Genomic DNA, 25,410 nt, shown 5'->3' with positions numbered 1-25,410 from the left:
TGTAATCCTTTCCTTTGTATGTGTTGAATAATGAGAATGAAACTCTTATCTTTATACAATAAAAAATTCATACGTTTAAATTACATAAGATGGACGTATTTATAACAAAATTTCATGCGTTTAGATTACATAAGATGGACGTATCTATAACAAAAAAATAATCATAAGAATAATAAAAAACTTTCTAATTAATTGCTTTCAAATAGACGGTGTAAGAACGAACTTTTTTTGGTTGGAGGGTTAGGAACAACAACGGGGAATGGAACATAATTAATTCCTTTCAAATAAAGATTTTTACTACCGTAAATTAATGAGAAAGTTATATAATAAAATATGATTTTTTTCATTCATTAAACCAATTGAGAGGGAAAAAAATACATGATACAAAAACGATTCCCGTTAAATAGTGAATTTTTTAAAATTATTTTTAATTTTAAAAAATAAACCGCCTCAGTGGTGGGGCTTAGATAGACCCCTACCAAATTCATCTTTGGTAAAAAAATCTAGAAAGAAATATGTGGTCTTTTCCTCTGTATATGTCGAATAGTAAAATTAAAAATCTCATCTCGAAATTTTTTATTAAAAAAAAAATCATATTCTATTAAATAAAATTTTTACTAATTTACCTTAGTAAAAGCTTTTATTTGAAAGCAATTAATTATGTTCCACTCCGCCCAAAAGAAAATCCTCCTAGCCCTGCCTATAATAATAAAATAATAATTAGATTTTTTTAATCGCGATTATTTTGTTATAGATAGATTTATCTCATGTAACTTAAACTTATGAAATTTTTTATACAAGGATGAAATTTTCATTCTCACGATTCCACATATACAGAGAAAGAACCATATATTTCTCTGTTAACTTTTTATTCAAGATATGAATTGATAGTGATCTATCGAAATTCTGTCACTCCTAACTTCAATTTTATTATTAAGGTGATTTATTTTTTAAAAAACTAATAATATTTAAAAAGTTTTTTCACGATTTTAGTAAGAACCATTTTCCTATCATGTATTTTTATGTGAATGAGTTCAATAAATATAAAAATAATCATATTTTATTAGATAATTTTCTTACTAGTTTACGATGGTAAAATCTTTTATGTCAAAAAAGCAATTAATTATGTTCCCACCCCAACGCCCCACCCCCAAACAAAAATTAAACCCGTTTATATAATTATAATTATAGTAAATAATAATCATTATGGCTTTGGGGGCTCCCATTTGACATCTCATTTTTGACCATTGAACGAGGTGCCAAAAATATCCAACTAAAATTGTACTCCCTCGTTTAAAAAATAATTTTTTTATTGTTTTAAAAATGTAGTTTTTTTTTTCTTTTTGCAATATTTTAACTTTAAATTTTCACTTGACATGTTTAAAACCACAAAATTAAAAGATATTTTGATACATTTGACATAACTTTAATTTTAAACCACAAGATTAAAAAATATTTTCTCTTTTTTTAAACTCCATTCGAGTCAAACTAATAATTGCTTGTAATTATTTTGTTTTTGTCCAATTCTTTCTTGGCATTTATCTTATTATCTGTCCAACATTATCTATGTAATAATAATGCTGATATACCTTGTTTAGATGTTAGCATACTACTGTATCACAATTTTCAACGCCTTAAAAATTAAATGGTTATATTACTAATACATAATTAAGCTCTCAAAAGTATTAATTATATTTCCTTAACTAAGTTATTCATTGATGACATGGTAGATGTGATTAAGTAGAGGATTATATTTCCAGCTTTAGACGTGTTAGGATCAAATACTTATTATTAACGAGATAACAAATTTTTTTATCAAAAATGTCCAAATTTTAAAAAGTCAATAAAAAGAATCGAGAATGAGTTCTCTAAAACCACCTACACAATAATTAGCTAAATCAATTACAATAGAGGTGCAATTTTATAATAAAACTAATATAAGAAGTCAACAAGAAATCTATACTATGAAAATCCAGATATATCATTACAATTTTTTTCCATAAAATTTCATCTTTTCCATTATATTTTTTAGGGAAAAAGGTCAAATAAATCCTCGTATTATCGTAGATGGTATGTAGATACCCTCCGTTATACTTTAGGGACATTGTTGTTCTTGCCGTTCAAAAATTAGAGCATATATTACCCTTTATGCTAACGGACATATACGTGTCATAATCTTATCCGCTAACCCGATATCGGATAGATGGAAAAGATTGTGCCACGTGTCCCTATTTAGTCTTCCGTTAGAGTAAAGGGCATATACGCTCTAGTTTTTAGATTGCAGGGGCACCAATGTCTCTAAAGTATGATGAAGGGTATCTGCATACCAATTACGATAGTTTTAGGGTATATTTATCCTTTTTCCTTTTTTTTTTTAAATTACACTCATTGATAATAATATGAAATACTTTTCTTTCTATATACAATATTTTTTTAAATCGTCATCAATTCGAAAAGTAGAAGTTAAAAATTTTCAATGAAATAAAAGAGAATCGTAAGAATTTATAATATATAAAGAACTTTTTGTTAGAGAGAAACTTTTGTAAAATTTGATTTTAAACTTTTTTAATTAAAAAAATTATTTAAAAATTGATTATTTATTTTTACATAATCTCTTACAGATATTTATTTTTTAAAAAAATTACTTCAGAAAAGAAGAGTAAAAATTGTTCCCTAATTTGACAAATATAGACTCCACTTTTCTTTAGTTAAACATAGGTTTTTGCACGGATGAAAAACACAAAATAGGATCCGAATTTGGACCACACCTCTCAGATATATCAAAATGGTGTCCAATATACATAACATATATATCCCATTCAAACAACATTTGAGCTATCAACTATATACGCGGTATAATTTTTCGACGAAGGGCATTTATGGCCATTCTGGAGACGCTGTAGTTTTGCCCCTGCTTATCATCATGTCAAAAGTTATAGATGATAGCAAGAATATAATCTTATTTCTTAATCAAGTCCATCAAACAAGAGTCATGTTCGATCATGACTCCAACCCGGACCACTCAACCCTTTGTGGGCTTTGTCATAGGCAGGATGTTGACATTATCCAACAATCTGGGCCCCTCTCAACACCTGCCTAATGCAGAATGTTACTTTTGGAAATCGAACCTATAACATTGACTCCAATACCACTTGATAGAATCAAATACTTACCATTATGTCAAAAATTATACATGATAGCCACCACTCTCAATTATCGCCCAATTACCATTCTCGGACATCATCTTCATTAGCCACCATTCTCAAATTATCACCACTGACTACCATTATAATCATTAATTATATCAATAAATAATTATCATCATCTATTACCATCATCCTTAGCTATTACTATTATCCACTGCAATTATTCATTTCCACAATCGGCTATCGTATGATCAATAAACATTATTAATTACTATTGTTAGTCACCACCACCTATAGCTACCAGCACCACCATCATTACCACAACCCCCAATTGACACATACAATTATCACGGTTAGCTATCACCACAACCAACTACCATATCATTTCTTCTTTAAAATATATTGTTTAAAGACAATATTTATATATACAAACTGTTAAAAGAAAAAATTATTCTACTTATTTAGTATCTAGATTCAAACATATAAACGTAAATGCACATATTAATATTCAAAAATATATTCAAATGTATAAAGGTCTCATTCTTAATAAAATTAATTAGCACTTATTTTACCCCCCAACAATCAGTGATTTGATAAATGAGTTATAGGTTACTCCTCCGTTTAAAAAAGAATGATCTCCTTTTCTTTTTAGTATATTTTAAAAAGAATGACTTTTTTTTTGGGTAACATTTAAATTTCAACTTTTCACGTGACATGGGACAATTTTGTATATTTCCACATAACTTTAATTTAGGATCACAATATTAAAAAATCTTCTTTATATTCTTAAATTTCGTGCTAAATCAAACCAGATCATTCTTTTTGAAACGAAAGGAATAACAATTAAGAACAAATACATGAAACTAGAGTTGCTTCAGAACATTATCTTATTTTTAAAATTATAACTTAATTAGACATGACTATAAATTATTTTAAGCAGTATTATTATTCAGAACATACTATGAAATCATACCTATAAAGTATAGTAGAAAGCAAACATTATTTTTTTTAAAAGAGGAACATGTGGTGTCCTACCATGTGTTATCCAGCCAATTGTTCCTTATTCTTGTCAAAATCTCTATAACATGTGATGCTATGTCACAAAAACTAAGATGATCCCTTTAATTCAAAGTTTCATAAAGTTTGAAATTAAATATAAATTCTTATATTATTTCCTTTAGTTTATTTTAGCTTTGATATTTTCTTTTTGATCAAGTGTTAATTCTACTTTTACTTTCAAGTAATTAATCTTCATGAACATTTTTTGATTCATTCTTTTCGACGCTCCACAATCAAATTCATAATTTTTATTTAAAATATCATTATATTATATGTTGATTATCTTTGCATAATCAATCAACTTATCCTAGTTTTCTTTCTTTTCGTGATGATAAACTTTTTATCCGTACAACTTTACACAAATAAATTTCTTTATATATTAGATAAATTACTATTGCGCATCTATAAATAAATTTTAAGAAAAATAATACATAAATTTCAAAAAATTAACAAAAGAGACTCAAAGGTCCTTTTATTTGGACCGGATGAATAATTAAACTTTTTTACTTCATGAAATTTCACCTAAATCTCTGAACATGTTCAAAATAATTTAAAATAGTGTAAACTTATACTCGATAAATTAATAATCTCTCGTGAAACTTTATAAAGTATAAGGGTCCAATTTTCAGTTTGGTTTGTATAAAAAAGATCTTTTAGCTTATACTACTAAAATTTAACTTTTTCATTCATTTTTACTTTTTGTAAATATGTGTATGATAATAATCCTGTCTAAAAAAATTCAAAAATTGTTCTAGTAAGATATTTGTATAAGTTGAGTGAATATTAGGCAACACTGACGGTACAACTTACTAACTCCCACTGTCCTGTCCTATTTTTATATTTCATTATATTTCTTTTGATCGTTGTCGTATTTCTCTTTCACATATTTTTTTTAAAAAATGATAGAAAAAAAGGTTTTTTTTCACTAAATTTATCTTTAATCTTTTAAAGTCTAATCAGTATTTTATAGTTTTAAAAATAATAACAAACAACATTAATTTGAGAAGAAGAAATCATCTACGAAATAAGCAATATGTTTATGAATAGATTGATTTGTATAAATTATATAATATCATATATAATACAAAGATTATTATAATCAGAAAAATATTAGACATGTTTTATATTACAAGTTTCAGAAATTATTTTTAAAAGGACTCTTTTGTCTAGTCATTTTGATCACGTAAATTAATTAAATTGAGAGTGTATGTACAGTATGAGCTTTTTATTAAACGAAAAATAGTTTAAAAGTTTTGTATACTAATTCCCGTATGTAAATTTAATCCGTTTTCATTTACTAAAAGAAAAGGAGTTGGACTTACTTAATGAGTAGTGCAAAAGAGATTACTTTGTTAATTACTTTTTCATATTCTAATAAATAATTTGTTTTATTTTTAAAATTATAAAATTTTGAATCATTATTAAATATAGGGAAAAGAACACTTGTACCCTAAAAAAGAAAAACTATTTACGAGCAGATATCCTCCTTACTTACGTATCATTTTTATTTTGAGAAAAATGATAAATATACTCCTAAACTATCGTAAATAGTATGCATATATCTATCGTCATACTTTTAAGACATTAGTGTCTCTGTTGTCCAAAAATTAAAACATATATGCTATTCAATAGTAAGAAAGACTAACTAGGGACATGCGACGAATCTTAATCCTTCAATTTGATATTTAACAAATATCGCGTCGATGGATAAGATTAGGACACGTGTACGTACGTTAATATAAAAGTTATACGTGCTTTAGTTTTTGAACGACAGGGACACCAATATTCCATAAGTATGACAAAACTTTTCATTAAAGTCACAATTCTTCATATATATAAAAGTCGTAACTTTTCATCAAAGTCACAGCTCTTGATAAAAGTCAAAACTCTTCCTTTTGCATTCACACCTTTTAAAACCCAACATCTGTATACAATTTACGTTCATTCGAAGATATATTTATTCTTTTTCCTTTGTTTTATTAAACTCAATATCAAATCAAACTAAACAATTCTTCTTAAATATCTCCTTCCATTTTTTTAATGGTTGAATTAATTATAACTTTTCTCGTACCATATTTAATAACCATTGCTTAAACTTTTGTATAAATATTTGGTTAATGAAAATAGTCCTTCATAATAGAAAGAATGCACACGAGCTAGTTGGAGAGAGAGAGAGAGAGAGAGTATGTAGAATTATTAGTTTCTTTTCAGAAAAAGCAACTGCAATAAACCCCACCCCTCCATGTTACTTGTCTCCATCCACTTTTCTATATTTCCACTATTTTTCATAGTATTCTCATCTTCTTTTTTTTCCCTCAAATCTCAAGTTTCTTCATCAATGGAACTTTCTACCATTAATTCATCTAAAACTGAGGATCATCACAATAAAATACTTTCTCATAATGATAATCCAACACTACCAACAATGCAACTTCAAAGATCCAAAGGTGGTCTTGTAACCATGCCATTTATTATAGGTACGTATGGACACACTTTTTGTTTTAATCTGTCATTTGCAATAACATAATTAGTGAAATCTCATATGAAACTCCGTTGATGCATAATATTTAAGTTGTACTAGTAAACTTTTTTTTTTTTTTACTTTCTTAAACTCCAAGTATAAGTCGTACATCTTCTAATAAAAAGAAAAGGAACTCTAGGTATTGATCCATCGTTAATTAATTTATTATTTAGCTATAAAATTTATTTGTCGTTGTTTAATTATGTTATTGGTTTTTCTTTTTTATGAAACAGCAAATGAGGCATTAGAGAGGGTGGCAACTTTTGGTGTTTTACCAAATATGACATTTTATTTGATGAAAGAGTATAGAATGGGAGTAACAAATGCACAAAATTTACTCTTTTATTGGTCATCAGCTACCAATTTTTTACCACTTATTGGAGCATTCATAGCAGATTCATATCTTGGACGCTTCCTTACTATTGGATTTGGTTCCATCTTCAGTTTATTGGTAATTAAATAATTTTATCACGTCTATTTTATGTGAAGATGTTACTGATTAGATAATTTTTGAAATATTTGTCGTATTAGTTTTTGTATAGTACTTTTTAACTATGTGAATTTTATTCGAAGATTTTTTACTTTAAGTCCTTACAATTAATTAATTGAGACGAAGAGAGTATTATATTGGAGTAATATACTAGTTATTTGAATTTTAAACACAAGAGAAATAGATTACTATTTTTATGCATATTTTACCTATACCTTCCTTATATAATGTTAATAAGTGGACGTTTAACCATGTTTTATTATAAAAAAATTTTAAAAATGGCTTTTGTCTTGTTTTTTAAAGCTAAAAAATAAAATAGGAAAATAGGAATTGTGTTATGCGTGAATATAAATTAGAGTTTTTTTATTTACTTTTTTACGAGTAATTTGGAGTGAAAAGGTGAATATATATATTTATTATTTTTGAAAATTTTAAAATTCAATTTTAAGTTACATTTTGGAATTTTATAAGTAAATACTCTAAAAATAAAAGGAATGAGTTTAAGTGATATATATAGTCCCGTAACAAATAATTGTTGTTCTTATCATGTCATTCTTACATATTGGTATAACATATTTTATTTTAAAGATTTGTAATCTAATAAGAATAACTTGTTATACCATATTTTATTTTTAAGATTTTGAAATTTCATCTAATAAGAATAGCTTGTTATACCAATGATATACATAATTTATTTCAAAAATACAAATAGTAAAATCAGTCGATCTTTTCGAGGCCCAAATATTATTATATGATTTTTATTGTAATTATTGATGCGATGTACGCTTGTTTCCAGCGTTGATACGATGTAGACTTGTTGTCAATGCTTAATTATAGTATACTTAAATAAAATGGCGTTACCACTAATGGAGTAGTTTGTTTATGCTTATACTACACTTAATGGCGTTATTAAAGTTAAGTGTGTTAATAGCTGTATAAAAATGTTGAGGTAGGATTAAATTAGTATAGTTGGTGAAGTTTAAGTATTAAATAGTTTTCATGTTCATTGCATAGCCTCCTCTTTTTTCAAGGCAAAAATTCTACTCTATTTTTGCACAAATTCAATAAAAATATACTTCTCGGTTCGGATTTACTAGTCAAATTTTAATTTAGTAAATCTATAAAAAAAAAAAATTAATATGGCGAGTGCACTATTTTATCTTTAATAATTTATACAGTCTCAAACATATTTACTCACTATATTTTTCATAGACATTAACTCAGTGTTAATAAACTAAGGGTATAATAGAGATTTTTTTATCTCTTCTTAATTTGTCAAAATGACGAGTAAAAATACAAATGAAACCAACTCATGGTGCAGTGGTGAGACAGCTTCACCCTTAACCATCTCATGATCGAGTCCTAGGTATGGAGGAAATCCTGTTTGGCGCGAGCCTTGTAGAGCGCGATTCAAATTTAATCGAAGTCCCAATGTGGACTTCAGACACCGGGGGTGGGGAGCTAAAAAAAAAGTAGAATTCAGTTAACCAGGCAATATTTGACAAATTAATCCGAACGGATCCCTAAGTATATCTTAACATATATTTGTATAGCTTAAATAGTGTTGTTTAATAGTTGATACTCATTTACTTAATTTCTCTGTCCTAATTTATGCGACACATTTTGGATTTTGAGATTTGAATATTCAGGTTTTGTGATTGCTACTAAACGCCTTATTGATTTATTGTCACATTATCATTTTCAGGGGACAATTGTGTTGTGGTTAACTGCAATGATTCCTAAAGCAAGGCCTCCCCCTTGTGATCTTCTAGTGTCATCTCAGGCATGTAAATCCGCAACAACAGCTCAATACACAATCTTGATCTCCTCATTCATGCTTATGTCGATTGGCGCTGGTGGTATTAGGCCATGTTCGTTAGCATTTGGTGCAAATCAATTTGATAAGCGCGATAATAATAATACAAAACGCGTGTTGGAGACTTATTTTAACTGGTACTATGCTGCTGTTATGATATCTGTTCTTATTGCAATGACTGGCATTGTATATCTTCAAGACCATATGGGATGGAAAATCGGATTTGGTGTTCCTGTGATTATTATGTTCTTCTCTGCTTTCCTCTTTTTTCTTGCTACTCCGCTTTATATCAAGCAAAACGTGATCAACAATTTGTTGGGAAGATTTGTTCAGGTAATCGTCGTTGCTTATAAGAACAGGAAACTTTCATATCCTGAACAGAATTCTGGTTATCATTACAATAAAGGTTCAGAACTTGTCGTGCCAACGAGCAAATTAAGGTATGAAAAACTGTGTCTTTGTGTTAAGCAAATGTGTTCAATTTTCATTGCCTTAGCTGAAAGTGTGTGTTTTTTTTTTTTCCATTTGAAGGTTTTTGAACAAAGCTTGCATTATTAAATCCCCTGAAGATGTTAAGCAAGATGGTGTAGCAGTCGATTCGTGGAGTCTTTGTACAGTTGAGCAAGTTGAGGAGCTAAAAGCCCTTGTTAGAGTGATGCCATTGTGGTCTACTGGGATCATGATATCGATTAACTTGAGCCAAAGTTCGTTCCCTTTACTTCAAGCTAAATCTATGGATAGACATATAACTAAACGCGTTGAAATTCCAGCAGCCTCATTTGGGGTATTTACTGTCATTGCATTAACAGTTTGGCTTGTTGTGTATGATCGCGTGATCCTTCCATTAGGATCAAGAATCAGAGGTAAACCTTTTCGTATTGGAACTAAAGAAAGAATGGGAATTGGGATATTCTTTTCTTGTATGGCTATGTTACTCTCTGGGATCATTGAACATATTCGTAGAAGAAAATCAATCAATCAAGGCCTATTGAACAACCCCGAGGGAATAGTGGCAATGTCAGCAATGTGGCTAGTGCCACAACATTGTTTAAATGGGATAGCAGAGGCATTCAACGCGATAGGCCAAATTGAATTCTATTACTCTGAGCTCCCGAAAAGTATGTCAAGTATTGCTACCGCCATGTTTGGACTTGGAACAGCTGTGGCAAATCTGTTGGCAAGTGTGATACTGAGCAATGTGGATAGTATTACCAAAAGAGAAGGGAAAGAAAGTTGGGTTTCAAGTAATATTAATAGGGGACATTATGAGAACTATTATTGGCTTCTTGCTATTATGACTTGTTTAAATTTGGTTTATTTTATGGTTTGTAGTTGGGCTTATGGACCTTGTGTTGAGAGTAGGAGTAAGAAAATGGATGAGAAAGATGGTGAGATGGAACTAGAGAATGTATCTTGAAATTATCTTGTGCTAGTGGTTTAGTGTATACATAGTATTTTATAAGTAAATTATGTTGTAATTGCTTTTAGGTGGTTTATTTTTTAATCAACATTTTTGATTTGGTATTCTTTTTATCTGGCTCTGTGTATATGACTTGCTTTCATATTTAGTCGGTCTAAAGAAATATATAACTTGCTGATGACATGGCATGATGACTAAATAAACGTCAACATATGATATTTGAATGTAAAAATAATAATTTTAAAATAAATTATTAAAAAATGACTAATTTTTTAGCAAAGAAATAAATAAAATCACCTATTTTCTACTATCGCACCCCATCTTATATCAGCCACCCCTATCCCATTTGCCTTACGTTTCTTTTGCCTCCCCAGCTCTACAACCATTTTCTTGATTCTTCTTTCAATTTTTTTTTTTAAAAAATCATTAGATTTTAGTTTTTTTGTGTGTGTGAATTTATTTTGAAAGTTATATATAACATTTTTTAAACTTTTTTGGAAAAAAAATGTGTCTTGTTCGACTCTTTTCAAAATTAGTGTGATAATTTTTAAAAATTTGTGCTTATAAACGTTTTTAAAATTAGTGTGATGTTTTTTTTCTTCATATTTTGTAAGGTTTTTTATCATGAATTTTCATGGGGGAAGGTGGAATAAGTGGTGGGATTAAAATGTGAAGAAGAAGAAGTAGGAAAAAAAATCAAAAAAAAACTAACACGCTCAAAATGGGTGCATCACACACAATATGTCAAGGCAGCAAAAAGTGTCAAAATGATACTGCAGGACTCAACATGAGGTATCTAAAATAAAGAAAACATAGTTGAGGTGTCCAAGTGAAAGTTGATGTCAATTTTAGAAGGCAACATAAGGTGTAAAAATGACACAACATGACTCAATATGAGGTGTCTAAAATAAACAAAGCTAGTTAAGGTGTTTAAGTAAAAATTGATATCAATTTAGGAGGCCATCACTGGTTCAGCCTAAAGAAAATGGCATGTGATAATAATCCAAAGGGAAAAGGTTCAAATATGCCATTGAATTTTCAGAAAAGACTCATTTATACCATCAGTTAAAAGTTTGGCTCATTTATGTCATTACAGTTAAAGAAAAAGCTCATTCATGCTATTATTTTTTAACAATGGTTTTGCAAAACCATTTTTGACACATGGTCAATTATGGCCACATCATCAATTTTTTTAATAAAGAAAAAAAATCAATTTTTATTTAGAATTTTGATTTTTTTAATCAAAAAATTTGATGACGTGACCAATTATAATTCGACCATGTCATCAATTTTTTTAATTAAAAAAAATAATTAGCCACATTAAATCAATAAGACTGATAGATAGACATAAATGAGCTAACTTTAAAATACGATAATGTAATAGGGGCAATTAATGTGCTTTCATTGAAAGTCGAACTCAAGACCTCCCGCTTACTAAACAGGTGCTCTAACCAACTGAGCTATGAAAGCTTGCTTGACATATCTGTATCGTTACCTTACTTTTACTTTGATTTCTACACTACCCTCATTAATAACTAGAATGTTTTTAAGTCTGCTTATTTTAATTCATTTTAAAGAAAAGATAGGCCGATTTGCTAAGCATTTCATATTCACGCAACAATTGAGGAAGGGTTACACCCCTAAGGTGTGTGAATAACGTAGACAGTCTACTTAATACAAGTATTAATGATTGATTTCACAGCTTAAATCTGTAATCCATAAATCACATGAAGATAACTTTACCATATCATGGAGACTCTTTCTTCGAGATGTAGTTACTTCTATAGCTTTAGAATTTTTATATGGAGATCTAAAATGTGCAGAAATGGGAGATTTAAGAGGTAAAAATATTTAAAAGTAAAGGTAGAAATTTTACTTATTGTTGTAACTTATTAAACAGGAGGATAAATAGTGTCTCTCTTAAAATCATTATTGTAGATATTTGTTGACGTTAAAAAGATACTATTATATAAATTTTGTGGGGAAAATAAATTTGTAGTCTTACAAACGAAAACACACTAAGATTTGTTAATTTGAGAAGAAATGCTCAATGATATGGTGTTCACTAAGAAATTTATTTAGTTTTTTTTCAATGTATCAAAAAAGACAACAATCACGATAATAATATATTAAGTGTAATTACATAAGTGTGTTTTAGAAAGGATGGTGTGTATACACATCCTTACTTCTTCACCGAAAAAATAGAAATATTACTTTCGATAAATTATTGACTCAAATAAAACATATAAAAAAACAGTATGCCAGAAAATTACAATAGCAAAAAAAGCCATGCTGAAAACAATGTAGAACAAAACACTAGCAAGGACAAAGTAATATGATAATTGATGCAAATGAACCATTGGGTAATTTCAAAATCGAAGAACTAAGATAGTATGAGAAGAATAGTAACAATACTGAAAATTGCATCATACAATGCTCGATCAACTAACTTTTTGTCCTAATCCTCAACTTTCATATCTTCCATTTAGGGTCATTTCCTCGATAAGTTGTAGGTGAGTCATGTCTTGTTTAATCATCTCTCTCCAAGACTTTTTCAGTCTACCTCTACTTTTCCTCACACCCGCTATAGCCAACTTTCCACTCCTCTTCGTTAGGCATAATCTGTCCTTCTTTTCACATGTTGAAGTTTGAACCATCTTAATTTTGCCTTCCTCAATTATTCACCATAGAGGTCACTCCATCCTCTCCCAGTAACTTCATTCCTAATCTTATCGTTATTATATGCCTATAACATCCATCTTTACGTACCAAAAAAGAGAGGATACAACATGTATCCCCTATTTATCAATTGTCATGTGAAATACTTCCCTACTTAGTTGGATGTAAAATCGCAAAATGTAGTAGTGATGGTAACTAGGTTTCCAATAGTGGGATAATCCATTGGTAAATAACAAGTGACAAGAGATCAACATGGGTTGTGGTGCACTGCTGAAAGTGTTTCTTTCACCCTTAACCAAAGGTCTCGAATTCCAGCCCTAGATATGGAGAAAATTTTGTTGGGAGCGTCATCTTCAAATGGGCTTTGCAGAGCGCGATTCAAATTTAGTCAGAGCTCCATTGTGGGCTCCGAACACCAGGTGGGAAACAAAAAAAAGTGACAAGAGGGCACAAATACAAAAGGCATAATACATAAATGTACTTAATGACTTGGTCTCATTTCACATTTATGTCCTCCAACTTTGGATGTATACGAGTAGACACTTTGACTTGTGGAAAATTGAACAAGTACACATTAGTCCTGTGTGGCATAATTCACATAAGACACCACGTAGGATGAAAATTGTCATATAGGATGCCACATAAGACACGTGTATCGATTTGTTCAACTTTATACAAATTTAAATGTCTACTTGAGCACACCCAAAGTTGGAGGACATATATGTAAGTTGAAGCCAAGTTAGAAGACATATTTATGTATTATAATTTATGCCAATAGAAAAAGCGGCAATGCAAATACCTTGCACTCTTCAAGAAGTAAATTTCATAACTTTTTACAATTATAGAAATGGGATAGCAGAAGAAAATCAATATTCAGGTCCAACAAGACAACATCCTTCCAAATCACAAGTAGAATTAGTAGGGCTCAGTTGTCCTATCTTGGATATTCATTTATCAACTCTTAACATGTTTTCTAAATTCAATTCTCATTAGAATTCCTAGATTTAATATACTAATTGCACTTTCACTTCAGTCACTGTCTGGACTTATATTCTTTTAAGACCTTTTTTGTGTAAAAGAACATAGAGTGACACCTTAAAGCATTATTTTACTTTCTGATGCTCCATCTTCTGACTCATTTGGGATCTTCAGTCAGCTTCCTTTTTAGCTCTTTCTTGTTTACCTAGTACACAGAAAAAGGACATCAAATCTGCTGTTTATAACCAATATTATTTCAATTCAAATATTAAAAAAGAACACAAGTGAAAGAAAATAGGGAGGCAAATATCTATTCACTACTAAAAACAGCTAAAAAAACTATGGAGTCAAAAAGTAGGTATATCTCACCTTTCCCATCGCATTTCGAGGCAGAGATTCCCACAGAAACAGACGAGTTGGTATCTGGATTACAGTCATAAAGTGGCAAGAATTAGCTTAAGCACCTTAGTACTTCAATACCAAAACATATCGCAAGAAAAGCAAATCATAGCAACAAAATCAACCAAACAAGCATGAAGTCCGTTTTCCTACTCCAAGTAATTCAACGTTTATATGTTTCTTCATCATTCAAACAGTCATGTACTGTACTAGAACAAGGAATTTGTTTTCCAAGCTCAATATATGGAGGACCAACATGACTTTATAAGCTCAACAGTAAGAATTAGCTCTACAAGTATGGGTGATACCTTGTATGGGGCAAGCTTCTCCTTCGCCCAATCAGAAAGTTCGTGCAAGGTTAGTGCAGGCTTTAGCTCCTCATCTCGTCTTCTTTTAACTTCAGCCTCAGGCACAACTATTGCACATACCACTTCGCCATAGTCTTTGTCAGGCAAGCCTAAAACACAGCACTCTAATATAGCTTGATGCTGTGAACAGGAAATTTGATTAAAACGGGATTAATGTCAACTGTTGAAATCATATATTTGAGAGCTATATCAGAGTGGGACATTCAAAATTTGATAGAAACCAAGGGTGTTTATATAGATAGATAGACAAGCAGCAACCTCCAACAGAACTGCTTCAATTTCCAACGCTGATAATTTGTATCCACCAAACTTCATAATATCAGCATTTGTACCTGAAAAGAAAAAATATCAATTCTAAAAGAAATCAATTTTTTCTCTAACCGATACAGCTTGATGGAAAAAGAACGTTCATCACCGCATTGTTTTATGAATGGAAAACAACAGGCCAAAGAACCAAGGTCGAATAAACTTAATAAGTAACACTTCTATAAATTAGAATTTTGTCTTCAAAATATATTTATTGATAAAACTAACATCAACTATAATCTAGTTAGATGAACATCTTTCACAGACCTATATCTACCATTTGGGTTCTTGAACACACAAGACAAAGTTACACACACACTATCATTTGAGGGTTTGAACTACAAATTGAGAAATTTTAGGTGCATGGCAATCATACTTGCACTTGCTCAATGATTGGTAGATATTACTATATCAGAAAAGCCGAAGTAGCCAGATAGTCATTTTCAGTGATTCGACCTCATCATTTGAGAAAGCAGTCACGTAGACAACATTGTCATTTTTAATGTACGAACAAATTCAAAAGGGGAAAGGAGACAAGATTATGCTTAATTGCTTTCAGAGAAGTTGCCATTCAAATCTCATGCAGGTCATACAAGTTTACTAGGGACATAACATACATAAAATTGGTATAGCACAAGTAGCAACTAACAATTCAAAGAAAACCATATGAAATTGGTATAGCACAACTAGAAAAAAATTTGGAAGACAGTATGCTTACGTCCTAGAATGATGTAATACCCCTCTTCGTCAACAGTAACAGTATCTCCAGTCTTGAAATATCCATCATCAGTAAATGACTGCTTGGTTACCTAGAAAATCCTCGCAGGTACAAGAGATGCTCAATACCGAGAAATGGCATAAGAAGTCATCTATTTCAATTTGGAGAGCCACTTAGCCTCAATTGCAAATAGTAATAGATTCAAACTAAGTGCTTGACATGGTTCAAGAGCGCAAAGGGAGGGGGGGAAGGGTGTGTGTGTGAGAGAGTACAAGATAACTTTATTTCATGAAAGCAAATAAACAAATGGCTATTAACATAAATGCATGAAAAAAATTCAAAGCAGGAGATGTTTAAGTAGTAGAATTCCCTACTATGTAGTGATTACCTCAGGTAATTTCCAGTATTCTTTGAACAGTGATGGGCTCTTAATGCAGAGCTCCCCAACTCCAGTTTGGTCATTGCTACTCGCATCGTCCAAAAGAATCTTGGCCTATCAGAAACAAAATAAAGAAGTGATAGACTATTCAGGAAAAATAGATAGACCTTATCATAAATACGGGATATATCTAACAAAAATTTTGGGCTGCATTTATGGACTTTGTTGCAGCAGCATATTAGATGTTGAGAACATAACATAAGGAACTCACTAACCTGCACACCTGGAAATGGCTTGCCAACAGTACCTCCTTTGCGCTTGCCGTTTATGGGATTAGAGATTGCCATCACAAACTAGACGAAATTAACCATTTACATAAGTATAGATATTAAATGAACAGTCAAAATCCTACATACTAAAAGTGGCTATGAGCACATTTACCTCAGTCATGCCATAACGTTCCAATAACCGGTGTCCAGTAATGGTTTCCCACTGCTGCATGACGGGCAGAGGAAGTGCAGAGGAGCCACTCATCTGGAAGCAGAAATCATTGTTTTTTCTCATTTGGGATGATTAAAAAACACATTAGGTTTTGACAACAGTACACTCTATACTCAATCAAAACAAAACAAAATGAGGAAGCAGGCTCTGTACAGTTAAGATCCTAACTATGTTTTATGTTGTTTATCAAAAACACCAGCAAAATAGAAACCAAGTCTATTACCATAAGGCGCAAGTGCCTTGCTGCTGAAGCAGAAGCTGTTTTTAGTTCTGGATCCATTGCTTCATAACCTTGTATCAATCGTGCATACATAGTTGGAACCTATTGGATTAGAAAAAAAATCAATCAGAAAAGAGTGGAGGGTAGGAGTCGGTGGATCCGCTACCAAACTTATTAGTTGACACATAGCGTTGGAAAATCCAAGCTAGGTACACACAATAGCTAAAGTTATCCGTATCGATACCCCAAATACAATCAGAGTAGTGACATCTTAGATATCTGACATTAAGTAGAAGCTTCTGCTGTAAGTATCTCCTATCCAAGGATACAGAAATCACAGATCATGACATGGTATTATTAGTCTCAGCCATAAAGAAAGCATTATGCAAAAGAATCGAGAAACCATGTATTCTTATTCTTAGCTTTGATGCAAACAGGATGCAATGGAGTTTCATGATAAATTAAGAAAGTGATGACATTATTAGAGGCTTCCACTGTGAGTCCATTTCAGGGATGCAGAAACACGAAACATGTATTCTTACTCAAAGCTTCATGCACATATTATGTAACTGAAGCGAGAAATCATTTTTCCATGGTAAGTTTAAGAATGCAAAGCTCAACATAATAAATTCACAGATCAACTAACATCACATACCATTGCAAAAATGTTTCACTAATCTATTTAAAACTGACTTACTCCAGTAAACACCGTAATGGCATTATCTGTTATAGTCCCATCTGTAGGATATGATTCACGCCATCTCTGCCAAATTCCCCTCACACTGAATTTTGGCACGAAGTCGACCTTCAAAAAGAGAAAAGCGGATATAGTAACATGAATTTCCAATCCGACAGCATGTATGCTGTAGTGAAAAAAGTTTGACGATGTGAAATTATACCGTGGAACCTGCATAAAGAGGGGCAAGCAAAGCATTGAAAAGTCCATGCACATGTACAGTACAGGTTAAGGATCAGCCAGTTTTGTAGTCCAAATGAGATTGTTTATCCCACACAAAAACACATTGCAAAAGCAGGAATTATGTAAACAACATGATTGGGAACAAAAATAAAGGAATGTGGATATGATGGAGTGGTAGACAATGCAGAAATTGATCCTTGGGCGTGTATTCCCATGCATTAGCTAACATTTGGACCTGAAACAGCAAACATGGAAGGAGGGTTAGCACAGACATCAACAAAACTTCCAGTAAACTGAAAAGAGTATTTCATATCGAAACTTCAATAAAGACAATCCTCACCCCTCTCAATATTACTGACAACTGAAACAAGATCTAAGCAAGGTCACTTTAGTAAATGATATCGACTCTTCTTCATTACAACAGAAGTTAGTCCAAGGTGCTGACTTGGGTTACTTATCATCTCTCAGCAATACAAATACTATCGCATGTTATCCTACCTTCAGAATTATGGAATACATATGCATTCACAGCCTAATTGAGGAAGAAAAAAGGGGAAGCAAACTTGCTCAATTGGACACACCAAGGTCTGTGATATGAATGATATCTTCTGAGCCTTAATTTATAGTGTAACATCACGAAGTAGAAGTGGAATGTTTCTAGTAAATCAATGAATTTGAAAAGAAGACATAAAGGCTAAGAATCAATCATATCAAGATCCAACAAAGCAGGGGAATGCTGATATCAAGTCTAGAACAGACATCAACCTGTGCTAAGACTCCATTGTGTGTGTGCACAACTCCTTTTGGTTTCCCTGTTGTGCCGCTGGTGTACAAGATAAAAGCAGGGTTCTCGCCTTAAAGATAACATGTACAGAACAAAGGAAAATGCTATTGATGAGCTCCAAACATCTCAAATGGGAAAATATATAACCATATAGAGAAACAGACAAATTACCCATTATCTCACCATAAGAATTGATCTCTAGCAGATCTTGTTGACCGTCAGAAACCATGTCTTTTGATTGGTCATGTTTTGTTGATGAATGCACATCAGGAATTGAAGGAATGAGAGACAACTGAGCACCAGTTTTTGCTGCAATTGCATTCATAAGTTCTTGGTGGTCTTCAGTACTCAAAATTATGGAGATGTCCTAGAAATCAATGTTTCACAATGAATTAAATAAGCATAAAAGAGGAAAAAAACAGTGAAGAGGACATTGCAGTGTTTCTACATCATGCAGACAGGTAATATTCAGCCTAATTGAACATGAGCTAATCATCTACAGACAGATAGCAAGGCATGACAAATAATGCAATCTATGTCATTAATATTGAGCATTTCAAAAGGCAAAAGACATTCATTTTTTTGTGTCTTCATTATCTATCAATAAAACACTTTACTGACATGAAACAGTGAGGGAGAAGAACAAAGATTCAGAGACAGACCGAGTCATTCATCACATGTAGCAGTTCACTCTCAGGATAGCTCAGAGCAAGAGGAACTGCACAACCTCCACTAAGCCAGGTTCCTAGTATTCCAGCAACGAACTCAGCAGAAGGTTTGGACACAATCCCTACTCTTGCTCCTTTGTGATGTTCATTTTCTTTGATGCCTTTGTCCTGAAAAAGTAGAAGCAACTGAGCAGAAAGCAATAACGGAAGTAAATTCTGTAGACTGACCTTGGAATTGGAAGAGCAATATATCCAGATGAAAAAGATAATGTGGGGTGAAGGACTCACATTGAATGAATTTCGTAAACAATATAATTGTCGACTAAACATTACAACTGGGAAAAGAAAACTTTCATTTAATTTACACTATTCAATAGAAACACAAATTCATGCAGCTTTAGTTATTCATAGATAATTCGTCATTTCCAACTCACGGTTTTAAGATCTAGCTTGCTTAACAAACTTGAAATTCTCCTTGCAGATGAAATCAACTGCAGGTAACTGTAGCTCTTTTCATCAGCTCTTATCGCAATATTCTTCTGCGATTCAGGTCCCTTGCTGGCAACTTCCTTGACCAGCTCCATATAGCTTATACTACTTGTAGCTGAAAATAGCCAATGAAATTCATAAGACTTATAATTTATTTCTACTGATCCTAAACCTAATATGATCAAGGAAAACAAAGTCGGAAATCCCCAAAGATCAAAATTGCCCCTTTTTCAAATTTTAAGATCATTTTATCTTCTCATATTTCTAATTCATCGAGCACTAGCTGTCAAAAATCCATAATCGAGTGAAGCTGACTCAAACAAACATTTCTTCAAACAATTGATACGCTTCCATTTCTTTAACATTTTCCCAAACAAACACCACCCCAAATCTCAAAATCAAGTGAACCCCATTTCTATATTGGATGAACACATACCAATTTACAATAACTTATATCGAGATAATCGAAATTCCTCAACTTACCGGAGGATAAGAGGCGAAGTTGCGAGGAGATAAAGCTATGATATCTTTGACACGAAAAATGATACTGAATATATAAAGAGTGCAGAGGTGTGGCCTTAGAACTGAGAAAGTAGTTGAAAATTTTCAATGTGCTCATACTATTAGGTGAGGAGTATTTCTTTATAAAGAAAAAACAAGAAATGTCAATTTATGGCGACCCAACAGCTTTGGTTGCCACAACTGTATGTTACGTGACATAGTAAATGTGGCTTCGTTGAAATTTTTGGTTTCTTCATTAATAACCAAATAGTTCAAATACGTCTATGGTTGGGGGGTTGGTCTCGCCGGCGGGATCGGCGGCGTCGGTTTCCGATTGGGTTAGCCACAGGTTGACGGCGTTTTAATTCTGAAGAAGATTATGTAATTAGGATATGTGAAATAACTATTTTGACATAATACATATATTCAACTCTAAACTTGCTTTTAAATTTTTAACTTTCATAATGTAGACATTTTAACTATCCAACTTTTGAATAAATAAACACAAGAGTCGGACATCACGCCAAAAAAATAATGTAGACATTTTAACTATCCAACTTTTGAATAAATAAACACAAGAGTCGGACATCACGCCAAACAAAAAATAACAAGTAAGATGACATATAGGACATGTGTCTCTATTTGTTCAACTTTATACATATTTAAGTGTTTACTTGTGCACATTCAAAATTGAAGAACATAAATATAATTTAAAATTAAGTTAAAGACATATTTACATATTATGCCTAACTATTTACTATTTGTTTCCTTACTATATTTATTTACTAGTAAAATTAGCAAGGAAGAATTTTTATAAAATAATTCTAAAGTCGAGACTCCTTTCTCTTTTGATATTGAATCTAGATTGATAAAAATCATCAATTATTAAAATTAAAATATTATATTATTTTATATAAAAGTTTATGTGGTAATAAACATTAGTAATGTAATGAAAATGATAATTATAACATCTAATAATTTATCCTTCAACCAATCATTTTTAATTTGATTTTAAAATTACCTGACTTATTAAATTTTCTAATAAATAAATATTCATTGATCTAGAGATAAATAAATTTTAAAAGACTGATAAAGTAAATGTATATTCTAATTTTAACATGTAGAAAATCCGGCCCAACATTTTATTTTACAGATATATCATGTCATTGCTTCCATTTGAATGTATCACAAGAAGTTATTACAATTGAAAAATAAAGGGAAAACGTATCATATTTGACAACAAATTCAACTATAATACATAAATGTGTCATTCAACTTGACCTCATTTTATATTTATATCCTTCAACTTTGAATGTGCACAAATAGACATTAAATTTGTATAAAGTTGAACAAGTAAACACATGAGTCATATGTGACATAATATACATAGGACACCATGTGGGACACAAATTGTAATGTAGGATGTCACGTGAGACGTGTGTATTTGTTTGATTTTATACAAGTTTAAGTATTTTACTTATGCACACTCAAACTAGAAGGACATTAATATAAAATAAAATCAAGTTAAATGACATATTTATGTATTATGTATATTATATATACTTGAAAGGAAAAAGTAGTACGCAAACTATCTAGTTTGTCTGAGTGATTTTCATTATTCAGCATAACCAGAGTAATAAAGTTCCATTTAGAAATGCACTTCTATTCCCATGACAGTTTCGAGAAACACATATGTTTCTTCAAGAAAAGTATTTACAACTCGCAATAAAATTTGAGAATCTATTCATACGTCATATTAAATATGAACAATTATTTTATCGTGTAGTTATCAATGTGTTTGGGATTTAAAAGACGCTAAAGTATAGTCATATCCTCTATAGGTCATTCCGCACCACATCCTTGAGGTCATGTCAAAAGTTTATTACTTCCTCCGTTCCATTTTATGAGGCATCATTTCCTCTATGGTCAGTCTAAAAAAATGTCATATTTTCTTATATGATAAATATTTAAAGATACAACTTTTTTTACCCTTATTGATCCCACTTAATTTTAAAGATAATACCTAATACATTTATGTGTAGAGAGAAAAATGAGTTACTTTTTTTAAGGCAATATGGTAAACATTTCAAAATCTTCATTATTTCTTAAATTTCGTGCCCGATCAAATGTTGCTACATAAAATGGGACGGAGGGAGTAATTTTTATCTTTTTTTCTGGATCACTTCGTACCTAAAGGTACGATAAGGTTTTTAAGGTATTTATGTCCTTAAATTACATATCAAATTTGAATTTTATCTTCAAGAGACGATAATATAGATCTTTAAGAAGTTTTTTTTGGTACCTTCAACAATTTCAGTTTAAAAAACTTGTGTGAATACTCAATTAGCGTGTGTTATTTAATTTATACTGACAAATACTTATAACAATAATTTTATAGAAATAGAAATAACAATTAATAACATAAGTATAAATTATTGATTATAAAAAAATATACCACAATATGTAATAGTACAATGAGATACAAAGAAAAAATCGAGGTTATTGAATGTATAGTGTCCCCTTAATTAAGAAAAATATTCTCCTCTACTATTTGAGGTTTAAAGGAATACATCCTCTCATGATGGACACAAATTTATTCACCAATGTATTGATACAAAAATAATGATGTCAGTAAGTCACTCAATAGGATTAAAGTACACGAATATTTAATTGTGCAGAAAAAGAAGTTCAAAAGTTTCGTTATTTTAAAATGAGAAAAAATCTCTCTATTTATAGACGACAAAGAGTAGCGTGAACAAAATCTTATTGCGCCTTAATTATGAGAAATGTCACAATGAAAAAGTTACAACCCTTTAAAAAGGTCACAACTTTTCATAAAAATTACAATTCTTCATAAAAGTCGCAACTCTTTATAAAAGTCACAACTTTTCATGAAAATCACAACTCTTCATAAAAGTCTCAACTTTTTATAAAAGTCTCAACTTTTTATAAAAGTCGCAATTTTTCATAAAAGGCTAATTTTAATAATAAATAAATTAAGAGAAAATCCTGATTTGTAGTGATCCCACGTAAGTGGATCTAATTTTTTTTTTTAATATATATAATTTTTCTAGTTAAATAGACGGTAGCCAAAGGTTAACAAGGGAAATTTCTCAATTAGACAATTTCATGAATTATTTCCCTTATTTTAACCTTTGGCTATTTGTCCATTATTCTTTTAGTCCAAGCTCACAAATTATCTTTTTGGATTTCAAAATAATTACATAATTTCTTTTATTAAAGCAAATAATTACATAACATCGTTATGTTTCTTACTTTTTTTCTTGCTCATCTTTATCTCCACAAGCCAATCCAAGATCTAAAAGTTTGGGTCACCAATAATAGCTTAATTCAAGCATTAACAAATTTTTCAATGACAATCTTATTTATAGTATGAAGGAGAATCATAGACAAGGTGATGTGGCACCTCTTTATGATCTAAACATGTATTTATTTATTTTTCTCATTTTCTTGACTTTTTTTTATTATTTAAATTAATTATTTTGTTGCAAAAATTATTATTTAATTATTACAATAAGTATTATATTAATGAAAAATATTTACAGAAAGACTCTTGACATGCTTACTTACAAAGAGTAATTATTCATAATTCATACCTCTCTAATTTCAAATATTAGCAAAAAAAAATTTTAAAAAAATTGTCCTTCTTTTAATTATAATTACGAAAGAAAATATTTTAAGTATTTTATCTTTATTATTTAATTTAATTTATATAAAATATATATTACTTATAAATATAAAAATATTATATATATAATAAAGCTAGATATAAATAAAGTGATATGACACCTCTCGATGACCTAGAAAACTATTTATCTTTTTCTCCCTTTTTGAGTTTTTTTATTTATGTTTTTCATTAATCAATTTATTTTAAAAAATAATAAATACAATCATATTCATCACATATTATTACATCACATGAAAGTTACAAAAAAAAAATCTCTATCTATTTGAATTCTCTAATTAAATAAGATGTCTTCTCAACTTCCTTCTACTTAATTATCATCTAGAAATAACAATCATCTATGGTGTTGCTGTATGTTCATTTTTATTTTCTCCAACTTCATATTGTTAATAGTTTTTTTGTTTGTTTTTCAGCTTTATGAAGATTATAATAGATATATTTTTTAGAATTTCTTCTTGTGTTACATAGTCAAGCGAAAGTTTATCAAGATGAAGAAAAAAGTTTAAAGGTGGTGTAAGATTCGTCAAAAGAGATGATCAAAAATTGATTTGCTACAAGTCATCAAAATAAAGAAGAAAGTTTAACGGCGGTGGGAAATTCATCAAGAGTTGGTTAGAGTAAAATATGAAAAAGTAGAAGTTTCAATAATTTACAAATATATAGATGCACTTATTGTTGCTTATATATATAATTTTTCAATTAATTATTTATCCATCTAGATATGTACCCTTCAAGAACAAAATTATATTACAAACCACACTTTTTTTTATCAAGGAAAACATGATCTTCCGCGGATTATTTTGTTGCTTAATTTTTTTTTTGATATTTTCATTATATAAACTTTTGTCTTTTGGATATACGATCCATATTATACGTCGATATATATTATTTATATTACATGTTAATATGAATTTTCCGTCATCTTTTGTTTTACTTTATCCGCTTTTTTTAATTCTAATTTAGATGATATAATACATTACTTTCTTTTGTGGATTTTGAATTGACCAAAAAGGAGATGAGATCCCTTCCATTAAATTTTGGCTTAAGTCATCGATAGCCCCTTAAAGTTGTCCGCATAATTCATTTAGACACCTCAACTGAGACTCTTACCTATTAAACACTTAAATATTAATAAATATTTATCTATTGAACGTAAAATAACAACTACCTTTACAAATATTATGCGTGTAATGCACACTCATTATCTTGACAAAATTACGAACAGTACTACGACAAGTGGCATATGAGCCCATAATTTTAATTTTGAAAAATAAAAAATATTTTCTTGCCTTTAATAATATATAAAAAATTAAATTGATAAAAAAGATTTTTCCCCCCACCCC

The 25,410-nt window shown here is 30.4% G+C and overlaps 2 protein-coding genes, 1 long non-coding RNA gene and 1 other non-coding gene across 4 annotated transcripts; 2 read left to right on the top strand and 2 right to left on the bottom strand.

Annotated features, from left to right (window-relative positions):
• The first annotated feature begins 6,338 nt into the window (after nucleotides 1–6,338).
• LOC101245334 (protein NRT1/ PTR FAMILY 1.2) lies at nucleotides 6,339–10,565 on the top strand. Its single transcript, XM_004252301.5, has 4 exons — nucleotides 6,339–6,682; nucleotides 6,960–7,177; nucleotides 8,922–9,472; nucleotides 9,564–10,565. The coding sequence occupies exons 1-4, from the start codon at nucleotides 6,448–6,450 to the stop codon at nucleotides 10,447–10,449; spliced, it is 1,890 nt and encodes a 629-aa protein (XP_004252349.2). The 5' UTR covers nucleotides 6,339–6,447; the 3' UTR covers nucleotides 10,450–10,565.
• A 1,283-nt stretch (nucleotides 10,566–11,848) lies between these two features.
• On the bottom strand, nucleotides 11,849–11,922 carry TRNAT-AGU (transfer RNA threonine (anticodon AGU)). Its single transcript has one exon. It is a non-coding gene; the product is annotated as a tRNA-Thr (tRNA).
• Nucleotides 11,923–13,939: 2,017 nt separating this feature from the next.
• Nucleotides 13,940–20,755, bottom strand: LOC101245036 (probable CoA ligase CCL8). Its single transcript, XM_010315987.4, has 17 exons — nucleotides 20,344–20,755; nucleotides 19,806–19,975; nucleotides 19,366–19,539; nucleotides 18,887–19,070; nucleotides 18,685–18,773; nucleotides 18,085–18,154; nucleotides 17,900–17,952; nucleotides 17,698–17,805; nucleotides 17,004–17,102; nucleotides 16,721–16,813; nucleotides 16,555–16,632; nucleotides 16,289–16,393; nucleotides 15,901–15,991; nucleotides 15,135–15,208; nucleotides 14,817–14,996; nucleotides 14,479–14,532; nucleotides 13,940–14,314 (listed from the first exon to the last, which is right to left on the bottom strand). The coding sequence occupies exons 1-17, from the start codon at nucleotides 20,477–20,479 to the stop codon at nucleotides 14,267–14,269; spliced, it is 1,806 nt and encodes a 601-aa protein (XP_010314289.1). The 5' UTR covers nucleotides 20,480–20,755; the 3' UTR covers nucleotides 13,940–14,266.
• A 2,812-nt stretch (nucleotides 20,756–23,567) lies between these two features.
• Nucleotides 23,568–24,846, top strand: LOC138340635 (uncharacterized). Its single transcript, XR_011213330.1, has 2 exons — nucleotides 23,568–23,776; nucleotides 24,481–24,846. It is a non-coding gene; the product is annotated as an uncharacterized lncRNA (long non-coding RNA).
• Nucleotides 24,847–25,410: the final 564 nt, after the last annotated feature.

This window comes from Solanum lycopersicum, chromosome 12 (assembly GCF_036512215.1).
Source record: "Solanum lycopersicum chromosome 12, SLM_r2.1".
Classification (NCBI taxonomy): domain Eukaryota; kingdom Viridiplantae; phylum Streptophyta; class Magnoliopsida; order Solanales; family Solanaceae; genus Solanum; species Solanum lycopersicum.
The sequence above is the reverse complement of the archived record's forward strand: the minus strand, read 5'-3'. Positions and strand labels throughout refer to the sequence as shown.

Coding starts and splice junctions, on each gene's coding strand:
- LOC101245036 (XM_010315987.4), bottom strand. CDS start 20,479: ATGAGCACATTGAAAATTTTCAACTACTTTCTCAGTTCTAAGGCCACA. Junction 18,774..18,886: donor GCTAGAGATCAATTCTTATG/GTGAGATAATGG, acceptor GTTATCTTTAAG/GCGAGAACCCTGCTTTTATC. Junction 17,806..17,899: donor CTCTTTATGCAGGTTCCACG/GTATAATTTCAC, acceptor CTCTTTTTGAAG/GTCGACTTCGTGCCAAAATT.
- LOC101245334 (XM_004252301.5), top strand. CDS start 6,448: ATGTTACTTGTCTCCATCCACTTTTCTATATTTCCACTATTTTTCATA. Junction 6,683..6,959: donor AACCATGCCATTTATTATAG/GTACGTATGGAC, acceptor TTTATGAAACAG/CAAATGAGGCATTAGAGAGG. Junction 9,473..9,563: donor GTGCCAACGAGCAAATTAAG/GTATGAAAAACT, acceptor TTCCATTTGAAG/GTTTTTGAACAAAGCTTGCA.